The sequence below is a fragment of the Hipposideros armiger genome, unplaced genomic scaffold, assembly GCF_001890085.2.
Source record: "Hipposideros armiger isolate ML-2016 unplaced genomic scaffold, ASM189008v1 scaffold_9, whole genome shotgun sequence".
NCBI classification, from domain to species: Eukaryota; Metazoa; Chordata; class Mammalia; order Chiroptera; family Hipposideridae; genus Hipposideros; species Hipposideros armiger.
Genome location: NW_017731359.1, coordinates 4,359,983 through 4,386,513, shown reverse-complemented (window position 1 = coordinate 4,386,513; position 26,531 = coordinate 4,359,983). Strand labels below are relative to the sequence as shown.

Here is a 26,531-nt window from a genome sequence, read left to right as displayed (position 1 = left end):
AGGGGGCATCGAACCCATACTCCAGACCCCAGCCTGCACAGGGACCTGTAGGAATTCCGGATGAGTGCATCTGCACCTACTGATGGGCCCAGCGGGATCCTGGGTCTTTGTGGTCTCCCTGCCTCACTAGATTGTCAAGGTACCTAGAATTCACAATGAACTTCCCTTCAGTGAGCTCCCTGTCTGCTGACCTGGGGTAGGAGGGCCAGGCCATGACTGTAGTCTGCATGGCCTCTTTTCCTCCAGACACAGAAGACCAGAGTAAGGTCAGAGGGGATTTCAGATGGAGGAGATGAACCCAATTCCTTTCCAGTGCCTACCACCTTCTTTTTGTGGCCAAAAAGCCATTCCCTTTCCCACTGTTTTGATCTCATCACATCCCTTTGAAATTAGATGAATCACTTTCTAAAAACTGCTTATGTTTCATATGGTGAACTGCCCTGTTGTTCATTGCTGAAAAACTTCTGTTGATTCTTGTGTCCACCTGGGCTCATTTGAGTCTGCTTAGACCCCCTTAAGAAGAGGTGAACTTGTTTTCAAGATGAGAAGAAACTGGGACAGCACCTGGAACAGATGGCACCTGAGAGTAAGGGCCATTCTGGGGGCCCGCTGGCTTCTCCATCTCTGTATCAGGGTCACAGGGTCTCTCCCTGAGCTTGTTCTCCTCTCTCTCCTGACCAGCCGCCCCTTTGTTTCCCTTTCACTCTCGAGTTTCCATTCCCTGTCTCCCACCTTCTGTTTCCTGACAATTTCTGCTTTCCCACATCTGAAGATACTGCTGATCTGAACATCTCCTGACCTCTCTCCCTTTCCTCCTTTCAGTGTCTGCACCAGCTGCTAACCGCCTCATCATTGAAGTTCTTCATTCGTGTTCCCAAGCCAGCTCATCTATTTTATGCCAGGGCACATCATCTATCTCTGGATTGGCTGTCCTGAGTCATGGTCCCCTCGTGGTCCAATCAGCGGGGCCAAGAAGGAAAGGCACTAAGGTGGTGGCCAGTACAAGGCTGTCCCTTCCCCTGGGGCCCTGAGTGATGTGGACACTACTATTAGACTGTCTGCTACAGTCCCAGATTAATTTTTTTTTCTGTTGACTCATCTTGAATTTCATTTGTTGGCCTTTATTATTGTTGCCTAGAGGTCTTTTAAGGGTCCATAAATATTCCTTGGGCACCCAACCTGGTTCACTGTGGAGGCTGGATGCCTGGCAGAGGGAGGGCCATTCACAGTTAAACAAACAGTCATTTCCTCCTCCCCCCCTCTTTAGTCTCACCTTTCTTTCATCAGAAAAGGGAGGGGCCACCATATCTCATAAATACCATCCATTAGCTTAGATCAGTGGTCTCTGAATGTTGCCTTTCTTCCTGAAACAGTATCTCTCCTGCCTTCACAGAACATGTGGTCAAGAGGAAATTGAGTCAAGTCCTTTAATCAGCCGCAGTAGTGTTTGAATCATTTAATTTAGGATCTGACAACCACAAATTACTTTATTTTTCAGGCCAATTTTAGCCGACTAGGAGAGCTGGCCCAGTTGGACTCATGCTTAATAAATCACCGCTTTGCCTGATTGTGGAAAGTTTAGGGAAAAGATTTTGCTGGGGCTTTTCAAACATAATCGGAAACAATCTCCCATACTGTTAGTGTCTGATATGAGTCCTTGGGCAATCTCCCTTTACCCGACTTTCCTTCTGTAGAGTGAACCCTTGGGCTGGAGGGAATCAGGCACATGAGGCAGGGAACTGTCATCCTCCACAGCCCGTGCCTTTTATTCCTGGCTCCAAGTTCTCATGGCCAGGAAAACAAGTCAAATTAAATTAGATGCTGGACACACACTGCTTATTGCGGCTCACCCTCTGCTGCTTTAGATTTTTCAACACCTGCTGAAACCTCCTCACTGGAAAAAATGAAAGAGGTGCTTCTGATTCAAAATAACACCCACTGGACACCCCTGATGTGGCCTCTTCCGAAGTCACGTTAAATCACCTGTGAGAACCCAGTAAAAAGCCATGCAACCACCCTTCAGAATCAGTCTGCTGCCAGCTATGTTTGAGCTCCTCGCAGACATCTTCTCTGACCGCTGGGCAATGCTGCTAGGATGAGAAAAAACCATGGGCCTTCATTCTATCCCTATTGCAAGCAACAGCCATATGTCTTTTCGAGGAGTTGCTTTTAGGCCAGCTTGCCCATTTTCTCCATCTATTCCAAGGAAACAAAATGGCAGGAAGGAGGCTGAGGGGACAGGGTATGGCCCATGGCCTTTTGGAGACATGTTGCCTTCTCAGAGGTATAGTGCCGACAAGTAAGTGGCAATAAGACAGGAAGAATCTGGTATGGGCCGGTGCATGCGGGTAATTGTAAATTTTTCATGAAATCCAGTTATTTAGTTTCTATCTTCTTCAGGGATGTATTGATGTGAGAACAGAATCATCAATAGCCAAGGAATCCAGGAAATCCTGAGATGGAACCAAATGTGAGAGCCCCAGTCCACCTGGGCACTGTCCAGTCTCAGGCAGCATCTCCCTGGTACTGGGCCTGGCCTCCTCACCTGTCTTCTGGCTCTGGGCACCCCCTTCCCTGCAGATAGGCCCTTGGTTCCTACTCCCTGCAAAACTTGAACTCATACAAACATGGCTCTGGGTTCATCTGATCATGATACTGTACCTCGTAGTTCAAGAGCCACTATCAACCAAGGAGACTCCCTTCTGGCCCCTTCATGAAGGTTTCCAGGGAATAGAGTGACTCATGCACCACTGTCAAAGTCCTGGGCAGCTTCAGGGCTACTGTCCTGTAGGCGTTTGTCCAGAGAACCCATCTAGAGCCTGTCTAAACAACAGCTGCCAATTCTAAAGCATGGGGGTGGGGGTGGAAATTTGGATGAAGGCTGCTGAAGCCTGTCGTCCTCCCACCACTGGCACCACAATTGCTTGCACCCCGACCCCAACCCCAGGCCTGACTTTTTCAATTAAGCCTGACTCTGCCACTTATTCCTGTGTACCCTCAAGCCCCTTTCTCAATTTCTGATCCTCAGAAGTGGAACAGAGATGACAAGAGTCCTTCCTTCCCTTCCAGGGTTGTTGTGAAAATTAAGTAACATAAAAGTTTGAGACCATCAACTATTCGGGAAATAATAAAGATAGATTTATTTAACCTAGCTACAACTGGAGAGCATAGAAAATGTAGATGAGTATAGGATGGAGATATGATCTTGTTCTAGAAATATAAATATGTTTTGAATTAACACAAGAATTAAGTACGTTTCATTAAAGAAAAAAAATAAGATAATTTATATATAGTCCTACAAACATGACTCATAAAATAGAACTATAAAGCAATTTGTCAAAAAAACCCCCACAATTTGTCCTTGTCTCCCTTTGTCCTTTAAATGTAATCTATGGAACTAATTTTTTTTCTTGCTCTTAGATGAAATTTAAGCTAAATCCCCATATGACCCTTTCTTCACCCCTTGGCCTGGCAGTAACTTTTGGCTCTTTCTTCCTCTAGGAGTCTTTTTTGATTAGGCTATCAGACGACCCAACTCTGACTCTCTCACATCGGCAGCCACCCCTCATCCACTAGAAACATTCACTCATCCTTCGCCCTCATGACCTCTGAGCATGCAGGTTAGTCCCAACATGGCTACTCTCCTAGCTGCCTGGCAAAGCCATCTGGCCAGCCTCTCTCCTGCCATTAAGATTTCTCCGGCATGAATCCTCCCAGTTCTCTGTGCTCTTGAAGCTCCAAAGGACATGCATTGAACTTTCTGGGTGTCTTACAGAAGCCCCTTTCCCCACGCTTGAGGTGAGGAGCAAGCATCCTTCACTATCACCCTGGGGACAGAAGAGTCACAGCCCCAACTCTCCAAATATTCCCACAAGCCCACCGTGTTGCAAATGCCTAATACATGGCAGCCATCCTGGGCTCTGATCCTCCTTCCCACTGGGACCACGGGCTTTGACTGCCCCCGTCCTGAGCAACACCAAGCCCTAAGTCCCAAGGCAATCCCTAAGTGACACAGTTATTGGAGCCAAACTGGGATTCCACTCCAAGCCAAAATGTGCCTTTCTGGTCTTTGCCAGCTGTCTCCAGGGAGAAGAATTATTTTCACCCCTACATTATGAGGATGGCTGGGCAGATGGGAAGGAGAAAGGTGTCCCAGCAAGCCACAGAAATGTGGTAGATGTGGCAGTGTCCCAAGCAAGTACCAAACAATCCCCACATTGGCTACCCTGCTGGATATTCTGTCCTGTTGAGGACTTACTCAGGGAGCCCACTGAGAGAAGAATTATGAGTCTCCTTGCTCAGTGTGACCAAAGGGGTTTCAGGAAGTGCCAGGCCTCGAGGCAGAATGAACACCATGCCCCAGGAGACAGAAGAGGAGAAGGCTAGAGAGAGGAAGACAATAGGTGTAGGGGGAGGGAGGACCCTAGCCAGAGTTACCTTGGGAAGAAACCTGGGGTCTGAGGGTCAGCCCAGTAGCCCTGGGGGAGGGGTCTGGTCTTGTTCTCAGAGTGGCCCAGGAAGAGACAGATGGCCTGGAAGGCTAGGCAGTGCCCTAGGAATGTCCACACTGGCAAGCCTATTTCAGATGAATAAATGGCAGCAGATAAATTTAACTAAATGTGAGTAATGGGAACACAAAGGGGAAGTGAAGAGAAATAGAATATTTTAGCAACATAAGGAAATGAGAAGAAAATGACTTTGCAATGAAATGTCAAACTCCTGTGCCTGGAGGAGATGTAATCTGGTCATTGCAGGCTCAGGGAAGCGGGGGAGTATGGTTATTTCAAGCAAATTTTAATTCACTTTAATTTAATAACATATGGCCAAATTCTTTTGGGACAGTGTTAGGGGACAGAAATGGGAATCAGAGAGTGGCAGCCCTGTTAACTTGGGTGTTATTTGTTTGCTGTTGTACAAGGAGAAGCTGTATTAATATTCATTCATCCATGTATCCATCCATTCATTCATGAAGTGTATGTTAAAGGCTGAGGATTAAGAAAAGACACAGCCTGCCTGCGTGTGCCCCTGCCCCCAGGAGATCCTGGTCAGCTGGGAAGACAATCAAGTGAACAGAAAGTTACAAGGTAAGACGACATTCTGGACCTAACATTTAGTGCTCAATAGAAATCTGTGGCATGAAAATGCATGATTGAAAGGGTGGTTCTGGGAAGGCATCAGAAAGGAGTGAATAAACATCAAGCTGGGTTTTGAAGGATGAATAAGAGTTCATGGTAGATGTGGCAAGTAAGTCACGAGCAGTCCAGGCAGAAGGAACTGCACGTGACATGATAGAATGGATCACATGTAGCAAAGGGGTGCTGGTTACAATCCTGGGGCTAGAGGAGATTCCACAGGAAAAGGTGACAAGATGAGAAGAGGGAAAGGACAATGAAAAGACACAGGATCAGTGGTCCACTGATGAGGAATAACCCTCTCAGGAAGGCAGACTCTGAAGAGAAGACCTCTCAGCCCACCTTTCCATCACTGAAATCTCTACTCCAGCCCAGGTGCCTTTTCATCCTTTGAGCTTCAATTCAGCATCATTTCCTTTCCTTCAGGAGCCTTTCCTTCTGGCTCAGGCTCTGGTGGGTCCCCCTTCCCCATGTATACTCCCAGAACACCCTTTGTCACCAACCTTGTCACTGCCTATCCCTACTCCCAAGAGTTAGCTTGTCTGTATGCGTTCTCATCTCCCCACCAAGGCTGCCACGCCCAGCTTTGGTGATACCCCCCCACCATGCTCGTGCCTCCCATGCTTCTGGCCAGGCTGTCCTGTCTATGGGACCCCATCCTGAGGATGGACAAGGTCCATCTGTAGAAGCGGAGCCAGGAGCTGAGGTCTGAATCAAGGGCTGCTAAGGGGTGGGGTGGGCGTGGGGAGTGGCCAAGTTTTAGTTCACATCACAGTGAGCTTTTCTGTCTCTAGAGGGACTCTGGAAATGCCCTGGTAAGAGCCCTTGTTAGGTAAGTCCTAAGTGAGTGGTTAGGGCTATTAGGTCTGGGCAACAAAGCCAGAGAAGCCTGGCCCCCGGGCAGAGAAGCGGGAGTGGTGGGAGAGGCGGGGCCGGGAGCGGGCCGCTGAAGCCAAGGCTCAGGACAAGGTCTAGAAGTAGAGGGGCCAGCTCACGAGCCACCTCCCTGGGCAGAGCTGCCCAGAGGAAATGACGGAACTGCAGATGCCCTAGATGTCCGCTAGGGGACAGCAGAGGCTAAGCCAGAGGGCGTATCGCCATGGTAACCGCAGAGCCCGAAACCGCGTTATCCCTAGACTGTGGCAGGTAGGTGCGGAGGACGCCCCAAGCGAGGCGTGGCGGATGCAGGGGGATCTGTGGCCATTAGCTCCAGGCAAAGGCTCACGCAGGGACAAAGGAGCCAGCTGACTTTCACCTTCATGTTTTCTCACCTCCGCCCAGGTCACACCTTCACAGGTTAAGGCAGGCATAGCAGTTGTGGAGAAAAATAAAATGGGGTTTTTTGTATCAGCTAAACCAGATCCTTCATTTTACAGATGAAATAGAAACCCAGAGAGGGAAAGAAAAACTTGCTGGAAACCACACAACAGAAGTCCTGGAAATAGAGCTGAAAGTGGAAAAGAAAGGAAGAAAACAATGCAAATGACCAAAGACCAATCTTGCAATGTGTTCTATTTTTGAAATTACTATTTTTAAATTTAAATTGTTTTAAACCCCAGAGCTTTCACCTGATGAGTTAAAAAACAAAGTAAAACAAAACAAAACAAAAACAAAACAAAAAAAGCACACCATAATGTAAGCTACAATGTAACTTAAGAGGCTCCTTCAGCTGATTATATTCATCTTTTTCTTCCCATACCATTTCCTTCCTTATCCAGTTAGTGTCTTTACTTCTCCTGAGCTTCTATTTCATAAATAAAATGAAGAAGCTGGCCTAGATGATCTCAAAGCCCATTACTCCCTATAATAAAAGATAGCCTTCATTTCATAAACTCAGCCCAGCTAACTGGATACACATTTAGTGGGTATACAAGTGGGTAAGGTCCTCTTAGGGCTACAGCCCGCCTAGCAGTCTGATATCTCTATAACTGGGCCCATAAGGGCGACCTAGTCCAGGTCTCTGATGTTCATGTATCTGGTTGCAATGTTGGAAAACATTAGCCATGAACAAAACTACTGTGATGAGAATATTTGCAAGTTAATTAACTTGCAAGTTTATTAAAAAACTCCAATACATGAAGAAATAGCCTCTAGACATTCATCATTAAAACAATGATGGGGGAAAAAAACTCAAACACAAACATAGTTAATTAAATAAATATAATATGAGAACGATCTTATTTAATTTCTAATCCCTCACTCTTTCTCTGCCCTCTTTCCCTATCCTGCCCTTGGCTCATTTTGTCCACTTTCTGGTCTCTAAGCAGAGTTCCTTGTTTGGCTGCAAAAGCCCTTAAATGCCATTTGCATCTTGGAGGGCCTGGTGGGATGAATCTCCCTATACAACCAACCAAGCCCCAGAGTCATTGAATGCCCTGTCTCAGGGGGCACAGAGGTGTCTGGGGAAAGCCTTCTTTGAGTAGACTTTTTTTTGTGTGACTCCTTGAGGAGACCCTGGGATCAAACAGACCAGGTCACTGGGTCAGGGCAAAGATGGGATGCTAGGGTGCTCCTGGAGCCCATTCCATCAATTGACAAACAAGGAGACTTGATAAACAAGGAGGCAAGTGACTAGTCTGAGGAGGGCCTGTCTGGGAGAGACAGGAGGCTGAACCAGAAGCCAAAGTGAGATCTCCTGACTCCTAGCCCTTGTTACCTGTACAGATTACATTGCCCCTGAGGTAACACCACTTGGCTTTGGCCTGAGTCACCACAGCTGGGATGGAGCAAGTGTCTGTGAGTCCCTTTAGTTTTGCCCAGGATGGCAGACTAGGGAGGTTTTGTGATGAAATCCAGAGAAGGAACTCAGGAAGCTTGAGCTATATAGATGCTCAGTGAACTTTTATTTAATTGAGAAACATTTTGGGGGGTTTGTGGAGGCTTTAGGTACTTGACTTGAGGGTGGGCTGGTGGGGTCAGTAATGGTGAGAAAATTGACCAAGGTCAAACCTTATCAAATGTGACCACAGGGGGGCCGGCTGAGTGGCTCAGTTGGTTAAGAGCTCGCTCAAGAGTTTGAGCTCTGAGCAACAGCGGTTCGAGTCAGCCCGAGCTGAGCAGCCGTGAGCTGCCAACAGGTGGCGGGATGGCTCAGCTAAAAAAAAAAAAAAAAGTGACCACAGGGTATCTGTGATAAGGCCCCAGATGCTCACCACTCAATGTGTGGGTGTGGGGGACTGAGTGTCCAATTTTTTCCATGTGTCCTTCCTTTCCCCTGAATATCTGAGTAAAGAACTTTCGTTAGACTGAACCAGTTTGTTAGTGACTAACTGGTACATCCATACAATAAAACAGTACTCAGCAATAAAAAGGAATCAACTATTAATGCACACAATGACGTGGATGGACTTCAAGGGCATTATTCAGAGTTTTTTTAAAGAAAGCCAGTCTCAAAAGGTCACATACTTGCGGCCAGCCGAGTGGTGCGTTGGTTAAGAGCTTGCTTGGGACTCCAGCTCTGAACAGCAGGGTCCCGGTTCGGATCCCACATGAGAGCCCGTGGCACTGCCCTCTACAGCTAAGATGGTGAACAACAGCTCGACCTGCAGCTGGGCTGCTGTGAGTCGCCGGCGACAGCATAGGCTGCAGCCCCTGCTGCAGTGGGCTGCCATAAGCTACCGTGTGTGGCCAGCAGCCAGCATGAGCAGCTGGCAGCTGGTGTGAACTGCCAAGAGCCGCTGCAAGCGGCCGTCCAGAGGCCAGCGACTGATCTGCCTCACCGGGGAAGAGCGCAATGATAATACCAACATGGGCCAGTGAAGCGACATTCTCCACAACTAGACTGAAGAACAAAACGACAGCAACTTGTCTGTTCCCCTCCCCCAATTCCCCAATAAAAAAATCTTTAAAAAAAAAAAAGGTCATATACTCTACGATTCCATTTATATAACAAAATATAGAAGTGGAGAACAGACCAGTGGTTGTCATGGATGAGAGACGGGGCAGGGAAGGTATCCCTGTGACATTCAAGGGAGTTCCTTTGTGGTGATAGGGATGTAGGGACCTTGCCAACAGGCAGATAAGCTAGCAGGCAGTCAAGGTCTCCTGGTTCCATGGGAATGCTGCTTATCAGACAGCCAGTTATATATGTTAGCCAGCAGTCAAGGTCTCCTGGCTTCTTGGGATGCCGTGTGCATGAGAGCAGGCCTGCCAGATGATTTCTCCCATGAATGCTTTGTTTTGCTGTACCTATATAATCTGCTTCTTCTCTGCCTGCGTATAGATCACTACCCCTCCGGCCGGCCATCACTGGAGACTCTCCCTGGTCTGTAAGTCTCAATAAACCTATGTCTCTCACTCAGCCACCTCGTGTATTATTTGGACTTGCAGCTTCTCAGGCACAAATCTTAGAACAACTCAGACCCAGTCCGAACACATGGAGTTTTGTGTCTTGAATGTGGTGATAGTCACAAAATTCTATACATATGATAAAGTGCCATAGAATTATACACAAGGAAAATTTTTTAAGTACAGTAATACCTGGGTTTGCGAGCATAATTCGTTCCGGAAACAAACTACTCGTATTGCAAGACATCGCTCATTTGCCAAGTTAAAATGTATTAGAAATGTTTGCTTGTCTTGTGGAACACTCACAAACCAAGTTACTCTCAATCCAAGGTTTTACTGTATATGCAAAATAGGGAAAAACCTAGTAAGGCCCAGAGACTAGTTCACTGTATTGTACCAATACCAATTTCCTGGTTTAGATGCTGTATTATAGTTATGTCAAATACCAATATGGAGGAAGCTGGGTGATGGGTACATAGGACCTTTCTGTACTACTTTTTTACCTTCTTGTGATTCTATAATTAACTCAAAATAAACTGTACTAGTGAGCCAGCTTTATTCTGTTTTGAATATTTTTTTAGTTTGGAGGTGGTTAGTGTAATGGGAGTATTATCCAAAATAGAACTTCGGTTGAAAGAGTCAGAGAAGTTATTTCAAACTGGCATGAAACTAAAAGGGAGAAATGATTGGTGCATGTAATCAAACTATGAAACAGCAGGGCTAGAGCTGCACACAGGACCAACTAACCCAGGACTGACACAGACAAGCCTCTCTCTTGTTTCCTCTCATCCCCACTTCCCATCTCTTTCTCCCTGTCCCTATTTCCTCCTCCTTTCCCTGTCCCCCAGCCTGCAATCTGAGCTCCTGTCTGTGTGTTGGCCTCACATTCTCACAGCTGTGCTACAATCCAGGGGAAAGGGCTTTCTACTCCCAACACCTGCAGGAAACACCCAGGGGGATATATTTGTCCTGATTTAGGTCACATGGGGAGCTGTGATTGGTCGCTTCACCAGAACTTCGTAGAGGAGGGAGAAGACCTTCTCCCAAAGAAAGTGGGTGCTGTTACTGAGCAATAAGGAAAGGGATGTTGGGCAGAGGGGAGCAAAAAGATGTCCATTACAACATATAAAATGGGTAAACATATATATTAATTAATGAAAAATTAAGCCCTGAATCTATTGGAAATAAGGAAACAATTTGGTGGTACAATTTAAGGTGCTGGTGTGGTGGCCTGCAGGCACAATGTTGGTCATCAGATCCGTCTCAGTGCGAGCCAGGCTCTGGCCTGAAGCCTCCCGGGGTGGGTGATCCACAGGGGGCATAAGAGCCCTGGGGGAAAACTTGTGCTGAGCCTACAGGGTCAGAGACAGGGTGTAAGGGTCCACTGGAGGGCCCTCGGTGGCAGGATCACCAGGGACTCAACTGTAACCTGTGAGGGTAGTATGCACAGAGGTCAAGAGCATGCCTGAGACTTGAATCCAAGGTCTGACATGTCGTAGCTGAGTGACTTTGGCAAGTTTCAGTTCTCTGAACCTGTTTACTCACAGGTAAAATTGGGATAAGAATATTTACCTCATAGATTGTTAAATTCAGTTGATATAAGGTATGTTTGTAAAGTAAAGTATGTATGTAAAGAGCCTCGCCTGGACCTGGCAGGTAGAAAGAAACTGACAAAAGTTTGCTTTATTGTTATGCGGATGACTTTACAGAGGTAGAAAATCGTAGTGATCGGCAGGTGGCGCTCGATCCCAGTGCTCTGTGGATTGACACCGGGAAGCTCCAAACTGAAGCATGTGCTGGTTTTATTTGAGCAAGAGGACACTGGCGCTGAGACTCACTTCCTCCGGGTCCGACTCGAAGCTCAGCCTTAGATCTCCAAAGCGGAGGGCTGAAGCTACGCAGCCCCCACTCAGCGCCCCAGTCATGTTCTCCCGGCCAGAGAGTGCACTGAAGACAGGGGACCCAAGTTTTCTGTTGCTCCTGGAATTGCTGATTCTCTGGCTTAACTGTTGGATCTGGGCAAGCTACCTTCGGCCCCATCTCCTTTAATGAGTTTTTGTGGAAACCAGAGGGTGGAACATTTTTAATAAACGTTTTAAGTGACTGGAACTTGGATATTCTTGTGTTCTGGGGGAGGCCCCAGCTAGAAGACCGAACCCACTGCGGGCCAACTGAGGTCAAATCCACGTGGATGTGAAAGACAAAGCAGGCAACATGGAAGGCATTTGGCGTTAACGATGAGTCTCTTTACCTCTGCTCTGGCTAGGACAAGGTCCCGCTGGTCCCATATCATTTGCTCCTCAAGCAGAGGGTCAGCCTCCTGCCCACCAGGTCGCAGTGTGTGAAGAGGCTTTAGGGAACCACTCAGGCACGTGGGTGCCCCTGCCAACCTTCTTGGCCTGTCCCGGGTGCCCCGAGCCTCGACTGGACCTGGAGGCAGTCTTTTCAAACGCCGAACTCTGAGTTCAGAGCAGATGCTGAGGCAGTTGTCATGGAGACAGGAGAGCGTGAAGAAGGGTGTGACTTTTGATTGGCTGGGAGGCTTGTTTGTGCCCTGCCCTGCACCCTTCGCGCCGAAAAGCTTGAACCCACCTGGAGGAAACTGGTCATTCTGTTGCTTGCGTCATGCTGCCGGACAATAGCGGCATACATGGACCCCTGACCTAAGACTTTCTTTGCAGAAATCTGAGCCAACCACTAGAGCGCTGTGAATGGAGGGGCTTTGCCCTCGGAACACCAGTTGGTCTCCTTTCCCCTAGCAACTCCAGGTTTTATAAATATTCCTTGAAATGGACAATTGAAACTTTTAAAATCGAGGCCGGCCTAGTGGCACATTGGTTAAGAGCTGGCTTGGGACGCCAGAGGGCCCCGGTTCGGATCCCACATATGAGGGCCAGTGACACTGCCCTCTACAGCTAAGATGCTGAAGAACAGCTCAACCTGGAGCTGGGCTGGCGTGAGTCGGGGGCTAGGCTGCAGCCCCTACTGCAGTGGGTTGCCATGGGCTACCGTGTATAGCCAGCAGCCAGCGTGAGCGGCCAGCAGCCGCAGTGAGTGGCCATCCAGAAGCCGGTGACTGATCTGCCTCGCCCGGGAAGAGCGCAATGATGGTGCCAACTTGGGTCAGTGAAGCAACGTCCTCCACAACTAGACTGAAGAACAAAATGACAGCAACTTGTCTGTTCCCCTTCCCCCAATTCCCTAATAAAAATCTTAAAAAAAAAAACAAAAACCTTTTAAAATCGTATGTTAAAAGTGAGTGTAAGGGACCAGCCAAGTGGCCCAGTTGGTTAAGAGCTCGCTCAAGAGTTTGAGCTCTGAGCAACAGCTGTTCGATGCCCGGCTGGAGCTGAGCTACCAACAGGTGGCAGGATGGCTCAGCTTAAAAAAAAAAAAAATGAGTGTAAGTATCTTTGTACCATTTTGCTAGTCTACTGCTCTTGAGTGCTAAAGGTTTGTATATATAGATATAGATATAGATATAGATATAGATACAGATACAGATATATAGATATAGATATATCTAGAGCCCAATTTGGGTCTCCCTCCTGTCTCTGCATATCCCTCTGAGTCCTGGACCTTATGACGAGTGACATCTCTATACACACCTCTGCCTTTCAATGGTAATCTGTCTGCTTTTCTCTCACTACTTTTAAGATCTTCTTTGGTATTTATCACTTTCATTATGTATTTCAGTGTAAATTCCTTTTTATTTCTCTGGCTTGGGATGTTAGTACTCCAGGTTCTGTTAAATTTGTACCTTTTGTCAGTTCTGAAAATTCTCAGCTTTTATCTTTTCAAATATTACCTCAGCCCCTTCTCTTCTGGAACCCAGTTAGATATAGCTCTCTGCTTTTTTGTTTGTTTGTTTCCATCTCTTTGTTCTTTTATGGATAAATTCCTCAGGTCTACCTTTTGTTCACTGATTTTCTCTTCAGCTGTGTTTAATCTGCTGTTAACTCTGTGTGTGAAGTTAACTTACTATAATTTTTCATTTGTTAAAGTTCTATTTGGTTCTTATTCAATTCTGTTTGATAATATTTTTAGACTCTTGCTTTCTACTCATATACTCAACCCCTTCTTGAGTTTATTAAAATTACTTTTGAAGCATATTAAACATATGATTGTAAATTCTGGATCTGAGAACTCCCTATATTTGAGGTTGTTATGAATCTGATTATGCTATTTTTTCCTACTGTCTGTCATTCATGGGTCCTTGTTTTCTATATGTGTTTTGTAATTCAAGACTGCGAACTCATATTTCTTGGTATCATATTTGGGGAGGCCTGGGCTGAAGGTCAGTTCCACCTGGCAGGATTTGTGTTAGCTTCTGCCAGATTCCTGGAAGCACTATTAGCCTGTGACCAATGTATAAACTAAATTCTCAACTTGCGGTTTTTTAGAGGATCTATGGACTGTAAATTCAGGCTTCAAATCCACATAAGGACAAGCTTGTGGTTACCAATTCTCAGAGGAGATATTTTCTCCCACTTCCTCTCATTGCCAAGGTTTGGAATGGGCAATTTACCTTGCAGTTTCCACCAGGAGGTGGAATTCCAATTTGCATTGGGTGTGTGTGTGTGTGTGTGTGTGTGTGTGTGTGTGTGTGTGTGTGTCTTGAGTCTTGAATGGCACTTGAATTTCATCACCTGGTCCCTGTGCTTATAGGACCATGAAAAACAAAGCTCTTTGGCAAATGACTTCCAAGTGAAAACTAGCTTTCAGTGTACCATCTACCTCAGCTCCTTCTCATCCCCAGCTAATTCTACAACCTCCTACTGTTCTTAGCTGCAACCACCCTGCCCCAGGGCAGGATGGGGGGAGGACTGTGGGGGTGTGGGGGGAGGTAGGGTGGGAGGGCGGAGTGCTAAAGCCCAGTTATTTTCCAGTGCCTCCACTTAACTACACAATAAAACTCAGGTTGCTTTCCTTACACTCATCCTGTTCTCTAATTCCCCTTACTCTTGCCTGGGGAGGCATTGGGATAGTTGTAAATCCTCCCTTTCTCCTGGGTGCTGTCAACGTTTGAGTGCTTTTCTTTCTCACATTCATCTTGGGGGTGGGTGGTAGAACATCAAGTTCCCCACCAGGTGCTATTCTGAGGCATTCTTCCTTTTCTTTCCCATCCTCTTTTTATGTAGCCTGGGGGAAAGGGCGGGGATGAGGCGATGATTAATACTAGCAGGGCAAATTCAGCACCTGCCACCTCTTTGTAAGATCTAAGGGTATCTAGCCCCAAATGTTTTGTCTCTCTGCATAATGCAGAATAATTTATTCTCTGCTCTTTGTCCTGGTTGTCAATTTAGAGACAACAGAAAAATTTTCTCTTATCCTCTCATAGTATGATAACAAGTGACCCCATTTCTGCTGCTAATCCAGTGGCTCCCGTCACATTCAAAGTAAAGTCCACATTACTTATCACAGCCTCCAGAACCTTGCTTCATCCAACAACCCCAGCCTATCCATCCTGCCTCTACTCCACTCACTCTCCTCTCCCTACAGCTACATTAGGCATCTGTTTCTAAAACACATCAAATTTATTTCCACTTTAGGACTTTTGCGCCCTCAGTTTCTTCAGCCCAGAATTCTTTTCTCCCTCATGTTCCTGCTACTAAGTCACTGCCTCAGAGAGGCCTCCTTAAACCACTCATTCATATTTCTGAATTACGCTTTCTGCTTGTTCCAGAGCATTACATTTATGCAGCAGTGGTAGAAATCCTTAATATTTTTAACATCCATCCTCTTAATAAAGCAATGTAAAAAAGGACCATTTACTTGTAATCATTTTCTGCCAAGTGAATATGTGCTACTCTAATGTTAAGAAATTAAGCCTAAGTCTAGGAAATGTAAACTGATTACTTATGGTATATAAAACATAATTATATAAATCTAATCATTGTACCCTAGATAGGCTTTCACCTATCTAGGTTTTGGAATTTTCCATGATTTATAGCTTGTCCCAAGCACAAAATTCTAAGCAATGAGATACCAAGGAATGAAATAACATAGTAGTAGAACGGTTTGTTTCTGCACACTGTTCAGGAGGCTAGGGGTTTATCTGAAGTTTTTTTTTCTCTCCTGTAGTACCATTAAACATTTCATCAAGTGTCTTAGTCATAGCAGGTGTGATTTGAGGAGTCAAGTGTCTAAACCTTCGGTAAGATGGCATAACATGGGGGAAGGTGGCATAGAAGAGGCGAAGAAATAGCATTCTGTGATGAAGATGCATCGTTGTCCCACTTCCTTCACCTTCTTATTCCTATTGCTTTTGTTGATCTGTTCACATGTTTGTTGCCTTCCTCCACAGAGTGTAAACTCGCTTCCCTCAAACTGGGTCTTTCCTGTCTGATCTGCTGTATCCCGTCCCTAGCAACATGCCCCAGGCACAAGAGGAGGCGCTTGGTGACGATTATTGGAATAAGTGGACGTAAGAGTTAACCAAGCCACGATCTCGAACTCGTTAGGCCCTCACAGCGCACCCCACGGCTGCGCTGGGAAGGATGCGCTGCGTCCTCCCAGGCCTACTCTGAAGGCACACGCGCGGGGGCCTCTGGGAAGTGTAGTCCGCGCACTCGCCGCGACCCCAGGGTTGCCGGAGCCAGGCTCCACGTGCGCAGGCGCACTTCCGGCTCTCCCCCGCCGCTGCGGCCATTGTCCGGCCCCGGTGCGTCTAAGGCCGGTTGGGCCGCCCCTCCGCTCATTAGAATTGGAGAGGACTGAGTCTGCAGCAGGGGCGGCAGAAGCCGGCCAGAACCCTGGGTGGGCCTGAGGTCGCAAAATCCGGAGACCCCAGGAGGCGGTGATTTCGAGTGCACGGGTCCAGGCAGCACCTCCCACGGGTTTGGCTGGTGTCCGCGGGACCGCGCCCATCATCCTGCGGGTGGGACTGGGCGTGGCCAGAGGACGGTGTCCTGGACGCGGTGAACCTTTAATATGGGGAATGGGGAGCGGCAGACCCACGCGGGGCTCAGGCACCTCTCCACCCCTCTCTCCAGGAGAAGTGTCTGAGGGGCGGAGGCAGGTCCGGCGAGACGGGGTGGTATCGGCGTTTGCAGCCGAGTGAGTGGGCCCTCTCTTCTTTCCCCAGTCCCCATCTGGGATCCGGGCCCAGGCGAGGCAGGAATGGCCCCGAGGCCTCCGACGGCCGCGCCCCAGGTGAGCAGCTTGGTCCTTACTACGGAGCGTGTTTGGAGCAGTCATTGTTCTGGCGACTCCCTTTCCTGACTCGGTCGCCTCCCCCCTTCCCCCAAGCCTCCTAGCCTTGTGAAATCCAAGGTGTCTATCTAGAGCTGGGGGGTCGCACTGGTAGGAGGAGGGGATCGGCGTTTTGTGGTCTTCTGGGAGGAATTAAAGAGTGGATGTGTTGGGAAATGTCAGTGTTGAGAGTCTTGGGTGCCAAGCCAATTCCTTGAACTCTGTCAATAAGAAATGGAGAGGATGAGGTGACGGATAGAAAACTGTACAGGACGAAGTGACTGTCAGTAAGTGAAGGAGAAAGGAGCCAAGTTTCTGACCCAGAGGCCATGGAGGGACCTTAAGAGGCCTAAGAAGTCAGGTCTGGATTTGCCTGGGAAGAGGCTGGAGATGGGCTTTTTTGGGCAAGGAGGGGGGGGGGGGAAACCCAAGAGGGACTTGTGGTGTAGCTTTTCATCTTTTTCTGCTTTAACAAAGTTATAATAGTGCACATCCCCAGATGTCCAGCCTTCAGTGTAATTAATATGAAGCTGATTTATGAATCCATTGTCATGAGGGAGGAGGCATTTTCTAGAAACATCACAACTCAAGTTACCCACTGATTTTACATAGAGTGTATTGGTGAAAATATAACACGGTCCAGATGGTATTTTAATCCACACTATCTTTAGAATTAAGGAAAAGTAACAGATTCTAGTTGCTATGTGTGAGACAAGATCAATCAAGATAAAAATACTAGTAATGTTCTTTAAAAGCATTTTACGGTAAATTAAACAGTATAAAATGATATGCCTTTATTTTTTTATTTCTTGTTATGTTTTTTTACAGGGATGAGCCCTAAGGAGTAAGACAAGTAACAGTACTAGAACAAGACAATTATTTGGTTTGAGGAGAGACAGCAAATCACTGTCATCAGCACCTTTCTGTACCAAGTGTTGCTTCAGTAGGCTGTGAGAATTAGGATGTCTTAATACCTCATGAAGGGTGATGATCCTTTCCACAGGGGTAGCAAATTGCTTTTTTAATGGTGAAAGTGGATTTGTGTCCTGAACAGTGAATTTTAGGGACAGCTTTAAGCTTCACTTTTGTTCAAGTTATGTTCCCCAAGCATTCTGGTTTAGTTATACTATTCTCATGGTATGGACTGATAGTCTATTTGAATTACCTCACTTGGGCTAAAGGGCAAAACAGAACCATGGCCTTACAATGGGGTCTTTTTAGGTAGAAATTTCCCTTTGTCAATGGTTCCCCTTCCCTGAGCATGGCCCGCAGGGGATGCAAAAGAGTAATTGAGTCATGTGACTGCTTATCCAGAAAGTTGGTTTAGTGCGGGGAAGACAGTCTCATGCAGAAGTATAGCCCAAGAAAGGTGGTGGTTAAGTGTTGTTGCAGAGGCCCAGAGGCTGCTGGAGTACAGAGAGGGAGGGGAAAGGAAATTCTGCCTGTGGGAAAGTCAGTGGAAATGCTGTTGAATAGGAGCAGAGTCTGGGTAGGTAAAATTGAAGGGGATGGGAGTAGAGCTGATTGACTGTGGGTCAGGACCGTTTGGAGGCAAGAAGATGAGGGATATTTTCCTGAAACTTGTCTTGTGTGACAGTGAGTGTGAGCTGAAGGCAGTGGGGTAGATGAGAATAGAAGGGAGTTTGGAAGTTTTTATTTTGGCCTTGGTAACCTGTTTGTTCATTCATGCATTCATTCAGCAGGGTCATTGAACCCCTATGATGTGTAGATACTTTTCTAGGTGGTTGGGATACATTAATGAACAAAATTTATAAAGGTCTCTGCTTTTGTGGTGCTTTCATCCTAGAAAGAGGAGACAGAAAAATTTATGTAAATAAGTAAATTATATGATATCCTGGAAGGTTTACAGCACCTCAGAAAAAAATTAGAAGTAGAGAAAGGTAAGGGAGATTGAGTGGGGGAGTTGGGGACTTGTGGTGGGGGTGCAGTTTTAAATAGGGTAAGCCTTATACTTATTGGTGACATCTGAGCAGACTTGAAGAATGTCTGGGAAAGAATTCTCTGGAAACAGCAGTATGTGTGTTTGGTGTGTTCAAGGAGCTGCAAGGAGCCCAGTATAGCTTGAACCAGTGATTTTGAGCAGGGAACTAGTAGAGTTTCTTCTTAGTTTTAAAGATGGTTGTGAATAATGAAGTGTAGGAGCAAGAATTTCAAAGTCGGGGCTCTGAGGTGTTTTGATGGGTGGGGAAAATACCTGAAGTGGCCCACAGCGGGAGCCTCGGATGGGTGAGGGGGGGAACACCCTGAAAATCCTTAGACTATAGAATTGTTAGTAGCTATTTCTATGGAAGTACTGTGTATCTTTTTCTTCATTATATGTGTACTACATTTTTAACTAGGAATAAAAAAAAGCGTTTTCCATTCTTGAAGTTGAAGGTACCAGAACAGTAAGAAATGGAGAAAGTTTTAAGAGAAAAGCTGCATATGGAGACCAGGTTTTTTTGGTGTTCTACCTTGATGGAGAGGAAATTTGGAGGCACTGGGCCTGGTCTCTCTTGACTCCAGATCCCAAGAGCTCTGTGGTTAGATCATCAGGATGAACAGACCCAGCACAAGCTGGCTTGGGTCACCCAAACTCAGACTAGATGCTCCTGGGCCACTAGGGGAAACCAAGCCACTTCCTGAACGTAGGTCAGGATATTTGCAGTCAGGGATGTTTGAGCTCCCTGTCTGGAAGTCCCCTTTGTCAGCCTCTTCCTCAGCTGACTGGAGCTAGTCTTTAAGCCTCAACTCAGACACTCCTTGCCTTGGGTAAGGTCAGGTGCCCCTCCTGTGCATTCCCATAGCACCTGTGCACACCTGGCATAGCACTGTTCTTATGTCATATGGAATGGTGTGTTTACCCATACTTCTCTATACTTTCAGTTCATTTTGGGCAAAGCCATGTAACTCCTTTCATTCCTTGCTCCAAAGTACACGCATGCTAAGTGGGTGTCACATGAGCAAACATTCATAACCACTTAGCCCCAAGCAGCAATTTTACACTTTCTGCATTTTCTGCTCCTTACATGGCAAAAAATGATATTTTTCCAGTTACAGTAACCCTAATTTTCTGGTAAAATAATTGCATGAAACAGCATGACTTTCATAACAGTTTTTTAAAATTTTGCTTTTAAGACAATGTTAGGGTGTCAAAACCTGTTCCTGTTAGACCTATTTCAAAAATATGGTTCTTTTCCTGACTTTTGTATGTCTTGTACCACTTTTATGAAAATAAATATCTTACTGTGTCAATATATATATATATATAAAATACAGATTTTTAATAGAAAAAAGTTACGATACCTCTTCTTTAGCACCTCTGTTTATTTTGATGAATTTCCTTTTTTCATCCTGTGCATATTTTTTCCCTTAAATATTTTCAATTATAATATTTTAAATTTCACATAATTTTTATGAGGATTTTTTTTAAATCACTTTCAATGGCTGTATTATATTGCTTTGCATGAATATACCAAAATTTGTTTAACCATTCCTCATAGGACATTTGGGTTGTTTCTAAAATTTTTACGATTATAAATAATACTTGGATAAAATCCCATTGGTTACAGTAGATTTTTTTGAAAATACAACTAAAAGAAATTCTTTACGTCTCTATTAAGTGAAATAGCCCTTAGAGAAAGATTTTTGACAACTTTTTTTTTTTAAGATTTTATTGGAGAATTAGGGGAAGGGAACAGCGTTGGAGAATCAGAGAAGGGGAATAGACAAGTTGCTGTCCTTTTGTTCTTCAGTCTAGTTGTGGAGGACGTCGCTTTACTGGCCCATGTTGGTATTATCATTGCGCTCTCCCCGGGTGAGGCAGATTGGTCACTGGCCACTGGACAGCTGCTCACAGCTGCTCTTGGCAGCTCACGCCAGCTGCCGGCCTTTCACGCCAGCTGCCAGCCACTCACGGTAGCTTATGGTAGCCCAGCTCCAGGTCAAGTTGTTGTTCACCATCTTAGCTGTAGAGGGCACAGCATCACTGGCCCTCATGTGGGATCCGAACTGGAACCCTGCTGCTCAGAGCTGGCGTCCCAAGCCAATTCTTAACCAATGCACCACTCGGCTGGCCCTTTTTCTGTTTTTTGAAACAATTTACCTATAAAACATTTAGACCCAGGATTTTCATAGGATGATTTGGGAACAATTTCTCTATTTCCAACTTAATTATTAAGGTCTCTACTTTTTTGTGTCAACATTGGTAATTTAGAATTTAAATTTATTCACTGCATTAAGATTTTTCACATTTCTTTTTTTTTTTTTTTTTAGCTGAGCCTCCTGCTACCCTTTGGCGCTCAGTGGCTGCTCAGCTCGGGCTGGACTCGAACCGCTGTTGCTCAGAGCTCAAACTCTTGAGCGAGCTCTTAACCAACTGAGCCACTCGGCCGNCTGCTCAGCTCGGGCTGGACTCGAACCGCTGTTGCTCAGAGCTCAAACTCTTGAGCGAGCTCTTAACCAACTGAGCCACTCGGCCGGCCCCTCACATTTCTTAACATACGACTGTGTATTTTATTTATCTTTAAATTCATTTATTTACTGGGTTTGTCAGGTTTCTCTGGCTGGTGTTTAAGAGGAACAGCTTTTATAGTTGGCTATAATTGTCATCATTTTTCTGTTTAGCACTTCTTTTTATAATCCAAGAATTTAATTCACTGTGCTGTAAATTTTCTTTTTTTTTTAAGATTTTTTTATTATTGGGGAATTGGGGGAAGGGGAACAGACAAGTTGCTGTCGTTTTGTTCTTCAGTCTAGTTGTGGAGGACGTTGCATCACTGGCCCAAGTTGGCACCATCATCGTGCTCTTCCCAGGCGAGGCAGATCAGTCACCAGCTTCTGGACAGCCACTCACAGCGGCTACTGCCCGCTCACGCTGGCTGCTGGCTACACTTGGTAGCCCATGGCAACCCGCTGCAGCAGGGGCTGCAGCCTATGCCGTCGCCGGCGACTCACAGCAGCCCAGCTCCAGGTCAAGCTGTTGTTCATCATCTGAGCTGTAGACGGCAGCGTCACTGGCCCTAATATGTGGGATCCGAACTGGGGCCCTCTGGCGTCCCAAGCCAGCTCTTAACCAACGCGCCACTCGGCTGGCCCTGTAAATTTTCTTAATCCTTAAAATGACCCCTCATTTTCCTTTAGTAAGAATTACCCGGACTCCATTCACTCAGCAGACATTTTTGGAGTGCCTACTTTGTGCCAGGCAGCAGTTCTTAACCAGGGCCATGCTTCAGAACCAGTCAAGGAAAAGTACCTGCTCCTCTTGGGGTGGTGGTAAGGCTTCAACAAAGAAATTGAGTGAGAGGGGCACATACATGACTGAGCTCAGTACTAGCCTGCGGTGTTTAATACATGTTAGCTGTTGCTTGTTTATACTTAAATCACTGAGGAGGTTTTAAAGTTGTTTAGCAGGGCACTCCATGCATGAGCAAGTTATTTTTATTTAATTGCCCATGTGATTCTCGACAGTTTCTACATACTTGGTTTTGGAGATATTAAAGTGGAAAGGAGTTTGAAAAATAGTTGAGGGAGAAAAACGTGAATAAACAGCTACAGTTCTGAAATAGAGATGTGGATGAAATGCTGAAGTGAGTGGGGAAGATAAGTGATCTGGAAAAGCTTCGGAAGGGAAGGGCCCATTGCACTGGTTCTAGAAGGATGACGAGGAATTTCTTCTGTAGAACTGAGGGAAGAAAGTAATGATGCTCAGTATGTACAAAGGCCAGGAGACACAAAACAGAATGATGTAACCAGGGCAAAGAGTCCATGTGGTGGAAGCATGGGGTGTATGTCAGGAGGCAGAGTTTGAGAGAAAGATGATTCTAGCCTGAAGAGAATGGCCTGAGGTGGAGAGCTAGAACACTGCTGTCTAAAACAAATACAATATAAGCTACATGTGTAATTTAGAATTTTCTAGTAGCCACAATGTAGAAAGAAACAGGTGAAATTAATTTTTGTATTCCTTAACCCAATATAGCCAAAATATCAATTTCTAGCTACATGAATCAATATTTTAAAATTATTAATGAGGTATTTTAATTTTTGGGGGGGTACTAAGTCTTTGAAGTCCAGCGTGTATTTTATACTTACCACACATCCGAGTTGGACTAGCCACATTATACAAGTGCTCAGTAGCCACATGTGGCTAGTGGTTTGCCATAATAGACACATAGATCTAGAACGATATTGCCTGGCTTAATGTCATTTTTCGGCAAGGGAGGATTTGAGCTGGATTTGACAGATGAAGAGGAGGGACTGAATATAGGAGACATTTTTGAGGTTCTTGGTGATTCCAGGGCATAAAGGAAAATTGAAGAGTCATGGATGAGGTCCAGGTTTCCAGTTGCGATACTGTAGATGGTGATGGCATTAGCCTACATAGAACATTTGTGTATGTGTGTAAAGGCTAACAGTAATAGTGTTCTTCTGTCTGTACTCAGTTAGGTATGCTATTAACTCTCAGCTCACCAAACTATTACTGGTCTGTTATCAGAGAGCAGAGTACTTGAGTGAAAACACCATACTGTATGCCAGTAAATTTAATGTGTTCTATTGGGCAAACTAAGTTGGCCTTGGTGGGGGTAGTTCTTTATAAATTAGACTATTTGTACACATTAGCTGCCAGTTTCTGGTTTTCAGCTTTGCAAAGTTTCAAAATTTCTGACTTGTAATTTGAGTGGATTTCTCCTCCAAAATTGGTGTATGTTAGAGTTGGAGGACTGTGTCTCTTTATATTTGCACATGTCCTTTCTGGAAGTGCCTTTTCCACCCTTTTCCTCTGAAAACTTACTTCTTTAGTTCAGGAAACCCATGTTATAGATGAGAAAATTGGATCTCTAGGATGTCTGCCATTTACCAAGGATATTGCACACTTACTAGTTGTGGGGCTTTTTAGGGGCCCATGAAATTGAGTCTTCTCAACTTAGTGCATATATGCTATTACCAGTTCTTTGATTTGGGCTCCACTATTTGGGCAAAGTTCTTTTATGTCAGCATGAGGAAGGGGAACATTTGATACTTGTTAATTTTTAAAGGGGGTTTATGTTGAGGTCCAATTATATCTGGAAGGAGGGTAAGCAGTGTCTATAAGATGTTACTGGATCATTTTACTACAGTCCAAGGTGTGACCTGCAGCATTTGGGGATGCCCTGAAGTTGATCTGACTGAGTGGCTAACTCCCAGCAAGGATCTCTGAGTACATTTTACTTATTTAATCTTGCACACTCTTGATTGTCTTTTAAGTACCAAAATGGTTATGCCCTCTGGAGATTTGAAGGTGCCTGTGACAAGGTCTTGACCTGCTAGAACACAGTGAACAATAAGTAACAGACACCGTAATGCAGTGTGTTATGTGCTGGAGAGAGGCCCAGGGAGGGGAGTTTTGGGGAGTGGGAGAGGGCACTTAGTCCAGACCCAGGGGTAGGAAAGGAGCCCCCGAGGAGAGAACTTGATCAAGCCTTGGTGAGAGAATCGGTGTTAGTTAGGCAGAGGAGGGAAGGCCAGGCATTTTGAAACAACACTTGCGGAGACAAAAGATTGTTCGGTTTCAAGGAGCTCTAACTCTTCTGCACGTTGAATTATGCTGTTTGAGGGGAGCAGAAGCCAGAGCTGAGGCTGTGGATTTAAGGTGGGACTAGGTTATGATGGGTTCTGAAGCTCACACTAAGGAATCTAATTGTTAATCTTAAGAAACATATTTATTAAACATTGATGGAGCATCCACTATGTGCCAGGCCTGTTCCAAGCAATGCAGATTCAACCATAAAGAAAATAGGTAATATTCCTGCTTTCCTGGAGTTTACGTTCTGCTGTGGGATATAGACTGTAAACAATAATATGATATGTCAGGTGGTAAGGACTATGAAAAAGGAAAAAAAAAGACAGTGACAATGCAGGGTGGGGTGCTATTTTATATAGGGTTGTCAGGGAAGGTTGCTGAAGTGACTTGAACAAAGAGCTAAAGGAACTGACTGGGGAGTCTCTGTATATCTGCAGAAAGAGGCTTCCAAGTCAAGAAATAGAGCAAAGCCTCTAAGACAGAAGCAGGCGTAGTGTGTTCTGGGAACTATAGGGAGGGCACGGTGAGCGAAGGGGAGAGAGCAGTAGGTCAGGGATGAGGTTCAAGATGAAGTCACGGAGGGTGGTGGCCAGATTGCGAAGGGCCATGTAGGCCACTGTAAAGATTTTGGGTTTTACTTGGGATGAATTGGGATGACAGAGGTTTTAAAGCAAAGAAATGACTTGATCTGACGTGTTTTAACAAGATTACTCTAGTTATATGGAAAGCAGATTTGCGGGAGCATGAGTAGAAAAGGAGAGAAAGTTAGGAGGTTGTAGTAATGGTCCAGGTAAGAAATGACGGTGGCATGGAGTAAGGTGAGGATGGTAGGAATACGGGAAAGTGGGAAGAAATCAAAGGTTTATCAACATGATCAAAATTTGTGCTTTAGAGAAGTGACTCTGATAGGGCATAAGAAAAAGAGTTGGTGGGACCAAGAGTAGAACAGAGGCTAGTTGTCCCGCCAAAGCAAGAAATGGTGAGTGGCTTGGAGTGACATTTGTTTACTGGTCAGCACATGCTTTACCATTAGCGCAACCTATTTGGGGAAGCAAAATAAAGTCAGGAGACCTTGTTTTAAATATGGCGAACCAGTTAAGTGAAGGAATCCAGGTTGGTCACCCACTGTCTTATTCAACCAAAGGGCTGTATGTTTGGAGGACAGAGTAGGCAATGGGAGAGTGTGTCATTTCTCACAGCCTCACTTAAAATGTCTGCTTTGGTCCATGCTGGCCATGTACATCCCAAGTCTGGCTTTCCTTCTCCAGCTTCTCAGGCACGGGATTGGATTCCCACTTTTTCTTCTCCCATTCAGACACCTCGTGCATAGCCTATTTTGAGGCTTTTCTGTCTCCCAGCCCTGCATGCTTATAGCATTTCACTTTATGCATTGTCTCATATTATGCTCTAATAAAATTTTCATTTTAAAATAAACTGAAACCTATTCAAGGACTGCAGTGCTTTTTCATTGGCATTTTTATTCTGCCACCGTGCATATGGTAAAGCCAGGCTCCTAGTAAATATCTAGTGTCATCTTCCTTGGCACAGATCCCTGATCTCTGTCAGAAAAATCTGCCATCTTTTAACCCTTCCCTGTTCCTGTGGGATATGAGCAGGGGTATGATGTGGAGGAGTCAGTGTTGTGTATGAAGTCACGTGCCTCACTCAGTAGATTAGGCCACTCCTGTCTTCTCTAAAATTCACATCTCAGCCATCTCCTTAAGGCTCAATTCAATCAGGAAACATATTTAGTGTGGGTCAGGCACTTGCTGAACCCTGGTGTTTTAGAGAAGAAAAGGTATAGCCAGTGCCCTCATAATGCTCACCATCAATCAGGAAAACAAGCATTAAATAGGTTATTAGGTCTATTCGAATAATTGTGGGTGTGCCAAGTGGCTGAAAGCACATAAGATGAGCATTGACCCTCCAGTGGGGGATCAGAAGACTTCACTGAAAATCTGCTAACCAACACCGGAGAATGAAACGGAATTAGCTAGGGAAGGACAGGTGTGTGTGTGTGTGTGGGGGGGGGGTGCAGGAGAATGATACTCACCAGGAAACTGAAAGAAGTCCAGTTCAGCTCTAGCCAAGCACATTGGGAGAAGGGCACAAAATAAGGCAGAAATCCCCAAATAACCTTCCCTCATTGCTCCAGCAACTTGTGGCTCTGCTTTCATTGTCTTTTCATACTAATTGTCTTTACCATAGTTTATTGTATCCTTGAGGTTGAAATCTAACCAGGATCAAAGGAGATAACTGCAAATAGGGCTTAAGGCTAGCGAGGCAAGGCAAAAGTCAACCCACGAGCATCAGAACTGACAGTCGAGAGACACAGGGGACCTCAGCCAGCCTAGTTTCAG

At 45.5% G+C, this 26,531-nt stretch overlaps 1 protein-coding gene across 15 annotated transcripts in view; it reads left to right on the top strand.

The window, feature by feature from the left end:
* The window catches only part of ZFP90 (ZFP90 zinc finger protein), a 92,741-nt gene that overhangs the window by 51,700 nt on the left and 14,510 nt on the right, over nucleotides 1-26,531 (top strand). For 5 of the 15 annotated variants that reach the window (XM_019654887.1, XM_019654877.1, XM_019654861.1 and 2 more), the window contains exon 1: nucleotides 16,049-16,574. In XM_019654887.1, coding sequence (XP_019510432.1) covers nucleotides 16,542-16,574 — 33 coding nt within the window. In that variant the 5' untranslated portion in view covers nucleotides 16,049-16,541. Of the gene's footprint in view, nucleotides 1-822; nucleotides 990-3,501; nucleotides 3,621-4,972; nucleotides 5,085-15,726; nucleotides 15,847-16,048; nucleotides 16,575-26,531 lie in introns of those variants that run through there. The other 10 variants (XM_019654801.1, XM_019654784.1, XM_019654791.1 and 7 more) reach the window with 8 other exon arrangements.